This window comes from Ammospiza caudacuta, chromosome 16 (genome assembly GCF_027887145.1).
Source record: "Ammospiza caudacuta isolate bAmmCau1 chromosome 16, bAmmCau1.pri, whole genome shotgun sequence".
Classification (NCBI taxonomy): domain Eukaryota; kingdom Metazoa; phylum Chordata; class Aves; order Passeriformes; family Passerellidae; genus Ammospiza; species Ammospiza caudacuta.
Window position 1 is genome coordinate 9,318,364 of NC_080608.1, and position 7,326 is coordinate 9,325,689.

At 45.9% G+C, this 7,326-nt stretch overlaps 1 protein-coding gene across 1 annotated transcript; it reads left to right on the top strand.

Moving 5' to 3' along the window:
• The first annotated feature begins 779 nt into the window (after positions 1-779).
• CAMLG (calcium modulating ligand) lies at positions 780-7,138 on the top strand. The gene is made up of 4 exons (XM_058815335.1): positions 780-942; positions 2,025-2,479; positions 3,394-3,459; positions 5,174-7,138. The coding sequence occupies exons 1-4, from the start codon at positions 780-782 to the stop codon at positions 5,363-5,365; spliced, it is 876 nt and encodes a 291-aa protein (XP_058671318.1). The 3' UTR covers positions 5,366-7,138.
• Positions 7,139-7,326: the final 188 nt, after the last annotated feature.

The window sequence follows — 7,326 nt, forward strand, 5'->3', positions numbered from 1 at the left end:
CCCGTTCCCGGCAGTGCCCCTGGGCAGTGCCCCCGGGCTCTCCGGTGAGTCCCGTTCCTGGCAGTGCGCCCGGGCAGTGCCCCGGGCTCTCCGGTGAGTCCCGTTCCCGGCAGTGCCCTCGGGCAGTGCCCCGGGCTCTCCGGTGAGTCCCGTTCCCGGCAGTGCCCCCAGGCAGGGACCGCAGCTCTGCGGTGCCAGGGCCGTGCAGGGCACTGGTGCTGATGGTGTCCTGGGGCTGGTCAGGTAAAGGAGGAGTAACGTGGCAGTTTCATCACCCGGCACACCAGGAGAGGCGTACCGGACTTTTGGTGCACTTAAAGATGAATATTGTGCCAACCGGATCTTACTGGAAAGAAGTCATTACGCTCCCTGTTGAATAATGCCAGTGGCTCTGGCGTCCCGGAGCGGTGTTTGTTGGTGTTTCGTCGGTGTGCCCGTCAGTCCCACAGGGGAGCAGTGCCAGGGGCGGAGGCTGTCCCGAGTGTGCGGGGCCAGCCCCGCCCTGCCTCGGGGTGTCCCCGCCACCCGCGTCCCTGAGCGCCGCCATCGCCCCTGCCCGGCCTCGCACCGTGACGTCACTTCTGAGGCCGGGGCCGCCATCTTTAGTGCGGGCACCGCGCCGTCTGAGAAAGGCGCGGAGGGCGCTCTGCCGGCGCGCCCCGCCCTTCTACTGCCCCTACCCAAAATGGCGGCTCCCGCTTCAGCTGCTGGAGGAGGGCGGTGCCGGCGCCTGCGCGCTGTGCGAGGCGGACCCGTGGTGCGGGCCTGCGGTGCCGGGGATGGCGGACGGCAGTGCGGGAGGGGAGCCCACACCGCCGGGGCCCCCCGCGGGGCTCTCGGCGTCCCAGCGCCGCGCAGAGCTGCGCCGGAGAAAGCTGCTAATGAACTCGGAGGAGCGCATCAACCGCATCATGGGCTTCCACCGGCCCGCGGCGGGCAAGGGTGAGCCCCGTGGCGGGTGCGGTGGGGCTGTGAGGGCTCCGCGGCTGCGGTGACGCCTCGGCCTCTCCGGCCGTGACCGCTACCCGCGGTTGAGCAGGAGCGGCTGGTTGCCCGCAGGGACAGGGCCGCCCGGCTCCCCGGTCCCTCATAAGGATGCCTCAAGCAGCACGACCTGCCTGAGAGCCGCCCATACAATCCACGTGCCCTCAGAAAGGTCGGCACTCGGGCCCTAGATAGCGAGCATCCAAGCTGTCGTTTCACTGCAAGTAGTTTTTTTTAGTTGAAGAAACGATGAGCCTCCCCCATGTTTTTAGTTAGTAGCTGCTGGCTTTCGTAGCTGGCTTTTTATAGCAAAGTCATTTCACATTTGGATAGTGACATAGATGTTTGTGGTTGTTATGCAGAATTTTCTTGCAGAACCATATCCTAGGTAGTTCAGTTATATCTCTGTGCATCTGTGCGTTCTTCAAATGGGCTGTCTTGTCAGAAAGGAGTTCTCAGATTTCGGTTTACAAGGATGCCCATGAGCTGTGAATCAGTCTGACACTGGAAAGTACTCCTCAAGTGTCAGCTCTTGCTTTGTGCTAGGTCCAGACCGTTCTTGATTTACCTTTTGTTCTCTGCCATCACCTCCATCTCTGTAAGATGGGTCTTCAGGCTTGGTACAGAGCAGGTTAACACTGCTCTGCCTCTGACACTAGACAGGCAGCTAAAGTGCTTAAAGTGCTTCTGTTTGCTTATTTGTGAAGTATTCGTGCTCTTCTGGTTGATTCACTTTCTGCAAATCTTGGTCTTTTTTTTCTAATGTCAGTCCATGTATTTGGATCTTTCTGCTTGTGTGTGCAGTGCTGTTCCTTAAAGAAATTCTGTGTTTGTAATATCTCCATTGCTTCAGTTTCTGACCTGCATTGCACTGCCTTATGTCTTGTGTCTGCTCCATGAAGAGTGCCCTCTTTAATCATAAATTTGTCTTTTCTCTTGGGAAGCAGAGACCCAGGATCCTGACCCAGTACAGCTGAAGTGTTGAAGTGTTGTTCCACGTACACGGCGTGCATAACCCTGTTTTTATTTTTCTTCCTTAGATGACGAAAGTCACACAGAACTAAAGCTTCAGCACGAGCAAGATAAATCAAACTCCCTCCCCATTCCTTCAGTTTCCAAGCGGGTTGTGCTTGGCGATTCCATGTGCAATGTGACAGGCTCCAGCGACCACGCAGGCGGCATGGCAGAGCTCAGAGGGGACAAGGACCTGTTTGCCAAAGCCCCAGAGCTGGTCCCCGAGGGCACAGGGGAGCTGCGGCAGCGTCACAGGGCAGAGCTGTCCTCCGAGGCCGCGGCACGGCCACCCAGACACGGCTTGGAGCAGTACCTGTCCAGGTTTGATGAGGCTCTGAAGCTGAGGAACCAGCTGATGAGCGAGAAGCCGAGCCAGGAGAACAGCAGCGTGGCGGAGGAGTTTGACTCTTTCCGCATTTTCAGATTGGTGGGGTGCGCTCTGCTCGCCGTCGCGGTCAGGGCCTTTGTGTGCAAGTACCTGGTGAGTTCAGGGACATGCCCAGCAATCCTGCTGGGGTGTGCTGCTTGCTGCAAATTATTGGGAAATATATGGGCCTGATTGGTAATGACCAAGGTGGGAATTTCAAGCACTCTTTACATTTCCAAAAATTGTGTAAAACCTAAAAAAAATCACTGAATTCTCTAAGATTAGTCTGCTACCAACACAGCCACTATGTAACCACTGAGAGCAGCACATTTGGTCTGTTGTGGTTCAGGAGCAGATGCACTGGAATAGTTGTGGCAGCTTAAATCCCCTGCAAGTTTATTCCCATCTTGGTGAGCATATGAGTCAGCTGCTCCTCTAGTTCAGGGTCTACAAAAGAATAATAGAGTAAGAATGGAGTTCTCATCTGTGGAAGTGTCCAAGGCCAGGCTGGATGGAGCCTGAAGCAACCTGGTCTTGTGGAAAATATCCCTGGCCATGGGTTTGGAATGAGATGTGTTTTCAGGTCACTTAAAAGCCAAGTAATTCTGTGATTGTAAGAATAATAGTTGTACCAAGATAAGTAGATCCTGCTCATTTATCATCCTGGGAAAAGTAGTTCCTCAGTACTCCCACTGCCAGCCAGAACAACAGCACAGAGGTGTGATGCAGGTACAGCCATCCAGCTCCTGCATCCCTGGGCTCAGTTTTACAAACTGGGCTCTGTTCTACATCCTGCTGTTCTCTTCTGCCATTTCAGTTCTGAAGTCTCAAAGAATAGAGGGCAGAACCTTATTTTTGGCATATAACTTGTGTACTTAAATTTCTAGTGTTCAAGAAGAACTTTGCTCTGTTCCACAAATTAATTTTTACCTACTACTTTTCTTATATGCTTTGGAAGGATTAAATCTTTGTGTTTCTAAGCTATTCTGACCAAGTTAATTTTTATATATTCTTTTCTTTTCCTTCAGTCGATATTTGCACCATTTCTTACTCTACAACTTGCTTACATGGGGCTGTCCAAGTACTTTCCAAAGGTAATTTTTTTTCCAGAATTAGATTAATTTGAAGTGTTTTCAATTTAGACTTGTGTTTAGATTGTATTGTTTTAGGACCAATGCATGTGAAGTATTCTTGCCTTGTTTTAAACTGTAGAGTTGAATGACCAGCACTGATAGTTTTTACTAGTTTTTAATCTTTCCAGATTTAGTCCAGGATCTTTTTTAAAGTTGCAGTGAAAACATGGACTTGCAGCTTGTGTAGCTGTAGCCTAATTAAAAGTGTCTGACCAGGAAATCCAGGTAGTTCTTCAAGAAACTTGCTTTTCTTCTAGACCCTGCTCTTCCATGGTTATTATTTGCTTTGCTAATAATATGCAAATTATGCAGCTGTTCTGCATATAATATCTGACGAAATCTGGGAGAGTGTTTGCTAAAAAAATGAGACAGAATGTTGAGTTTTAAGGGCTCTGCATTCCACTGCTGGTATTGGTTTGAATGGCAGCTTGAAATGAGACATTTATCTGTGTGTGAAACTTGCTGCTTATTAGCAAGATTTGCTATACTACTTGCTTTATATATTTACAACAGGTAATTGTTCCTGAAGCATTTGTTAGGTTGATGATTTTGTCAGGTCTGCGGGGCAGAGTGGAATTGAATGATGTTCAATCCATAGTTAAAAGGGAAAATTTGCATTTTAAAAGGAATAATAAATTACTTGTAGAAAATCAGAATAAATCAGCAGTTGTTTTGTAGTTAAGTATATCATAATAGTCATTCTAAACTGATGTGTCACAACACAAAACAGTAAGTTTAGCCTTAGATTTGCACCAGCTCATCTGCTACATCATCTTGATCTTGTTTCTGGTGTACTTAAAATCCACTCTTCAGTTTCAGAATTCAGGAGGTGGCTGCTTTCCACAGCTTGCTTTTGCTGCAGTTAGACGTGGGTGGGTGAGGTCAATCCTTTTGTTAACCTACATTTTTCTCCCATGAAACACAGAAATATTCTTGAAAGCCTAATTTAGATTGGATTCAATTAAAATATCTAGCAAGTGTCATCAAATTATTAGAATTTTCAGTCACTGTCACTTTTTCCTGCCTGTCAGACTTGCATTGTTGGGATTCCTCATCTTAAGGATGGAACAGCTTTCAAAAGGTTTTGGAACATTTCTGAGTTCAGAGGATAAAACTGCCAAATTAAGTTGTTCTAAAACAGAAACAGTTGGTTTTCAAGTCTAAATAATTTTACTGTTAGAAATCTTAACAGTATTTATGGGATTTTGAGCAACCTGGTCTAGTGGAAGGTGTCTCTGCCCGTAACAGGGGATTGGAAGGAAATGAGCATTAAGGTCCCATCCAACTCAAACCATTCTGGGATTCTGGTTTTTTGCTGAATAGTGTGCTGAGATTAATCCAGTTCTGACAGTGGAGATGCCAGGCTTGGCTTCTTACACCTGGATTTCCCTTCTCTAGGCATGTTCCTACTCCTGCAGGAGCAGCTGCCAGCCTCACAGCTCAGCCTGCTGGGAGGAGTAGTGTGAAGGAGGCAGAATATCAGGATGAATTTGATCTGCTGTAAACCAGCCTCTCACTGGTAGATCCATCTCAGCAGGATCTGTGTCTGGGATAAGGGCTGTGACTCCTGGAGTGTGTCTGGACAGAATCCATAAATTGGCACAACATTGATGACACATAAAGCAGAATTGGATTAGGAGAACTAACGTGATACTGTTTTTTCTTTCCCTTCTAGTGTGAGAAGAAGGTGAAAACGACAGTACTGACTGCTGCTCTTCTCCTCTCTGGAATCCCTGCAGAAGTGATCAGTCGCTCCATGGACACCTACAGCAAAATGGGAGATGTTTTCACAGACCTTTGTGTCTATTTCTTTACTTTTATCTTTTGCCATGAACTTACTTTGGTTTTTGGCTCTGAAGCACCATGACAGTTGTAGAATTCCACACAGTAGCTACACTAAAGCTTTCTGGACTGTGTTCCTTTTAACATTTGACTGTGCAGGCAGGTCTAAACCTTCATGGAAATTCTTACCTTTGGAATGCTTGAAAGGGGCCTTAATTCCAGTCATTTTGGGAAAGGGAGAGCAGGGTCCCTGACTGCCAGTTGTGTTGGTTCAGTTTATTTAAATCCTGTGTCTGCATATTACAAATGTGAAGGTTAGGATGCAAGTGACAGTGGATGATTTATTTGTTTTAGTTAGATGATGCCCTTCCCAGCCTCCTTCGTAAACATTGACAAAGCTGCCTTTGTTCTTTTCAGTGAGAACAGGAAGAGAATTCCCTTCAGCAGAACCATATATATGTGTATATCCTGTATGACTATAGCTAACAAGACCTGCTCATTTTGTGGTGGTCCCATTTTTTAAAGAAAGCTCTAAAGAAAAGAAATCCCTGTATTCTCTTCAAATGTTCAAGTTCAGAATGTTGAACCAAGTAGCTGCTTCTGGAGAATGTTGATGGTGAAACTTGCCACTTTGTTGTCCTTGCCTTGCCATTCATTATTTGTTGTGATTGTGATTAATTTAATTTGATGATTGTTGTGGAAAAGAGCTAGGCAAAACCAACAGCAAGAAGGTCCTGGTGCTTATAAAGGTCATTAATCAAACACTAAGAAGAAAGAGAACTAATCACATCTGTTTGTGAGTTTCCAGCAACCTAATCCTAGTGCAGCTCACACCTGTGCTTTTTGATACTTTTTTTAATATTAACACTTATCTCATGAGAGTTTTACATATTGGCACCCAATCTGCAGTATCAAATCTTTGCTCTAGTGTTTGTAAAACTTACCAGGGAAACCGTTTTGTTTTCAAAAACAAAAACTTAGTTTTCTCTTAGGAATTTTGCACAGTGAGAGGAAGTGTCATTCCAAATAGTCAACTTGAACACTACTGATAAGTCTCTGAAAATCTCTATTGAAGCTAAATTTGATAGTGTTTTCAGCTTGTAGTTTTCTGTTTAAAATCTGGACTTTCAGGTAGTGTAGGCTGTTGCCTATTTTTAGTATTGGTAAACTACATATTTAACTTGGTATTTTTCTGTAGAAGGTTTTTTTAGGGAGCAGATATATTTAATTGTACTTCTGTAAATGGCCCAGCTGTCAGCTGGTTATTCTCTGTTAATGCTTCCTCCTGTAATTTTAGTGATGCATTTCTGACTTTTAAATGAGATACATGTTTGTGGCCTCAATACAAGAACTTTATGTTTTGATTTGACCATTTTCATGGGTTTTTTTAAATTGGTTCTGTTACAGTGAGTATTATATTACAGATGTACAGGGCTGGGTTGCAGAAAATTCTGACTTAGGTCTATTAGCACAGATATTGATTCAGCAGCTTTAAATTTATTTATATTAGATAGTCATTTCAGAAAATTGAAATTACAGTAATTTAAGATAAGGCTGAGATATGTAAATAATGAGTTTGCTCAAAAATTACTTATTCTGATTCTCTATTTATATGCCCAAATGTAATACAAATAAATTGGAAAAAATCCCTCTACCAGTACCTGCAAAAAGCTATGAATTTTTAATGCTTACCATTAATCAGGTAAATACCCTTGCATGGGCAGAGCACTAGGAGGGGTGCTAAGAAATCGAAGAAATCTCAATGAAGAAATGCTGATCAAGAAACGACCTTTAAGCAAGAAATTCCGTTTTTATTCCGTTTTTAACGTACCTCTATTGGTGTACATAGTTCTGTTTCATGTTTATTGCCGATGGTTTTTTTTCTATTAAAAGCCAGTTTGTTACCCGTTCCTCGGCGCTGTGTGCGGCCGCCCCGGGCTCGGTTCCCGCCCCGGTTCGTGTGGCCGGGCTGCGCTGCGCCCTCCGCCCGCCGGGGGGCGCTGGAGCGGGGCGCGGCCCGGAAGGGGCGGCGCTCCCGCCGGGCTC

Bases quoted from the DNA above. Each gene is read 5' to 3' on its own strand.
- CAMLG (XM_058815335.1), top strand. From the start codon at position 780: ATGGCGGACGGCAGTGCGGGAGGGGAGCCCACACCGCCGGGGCCCCCC. The intron at 943-2,024 runs GTGAGCCCCGTG...TTTCTTCCTTAG, and splicing joins CCGGCCCGCGGCGGGCAAGG to ATGACGAAAGTCACACAGAA. The intron at 3,460-5,173 runs GTAATTTTTTTT...TTTCCCTTCTAG, and splicing joins TGTCCAAGTACTTTCCAAAG to TGTGAGAAGAAGGTGAAAAC.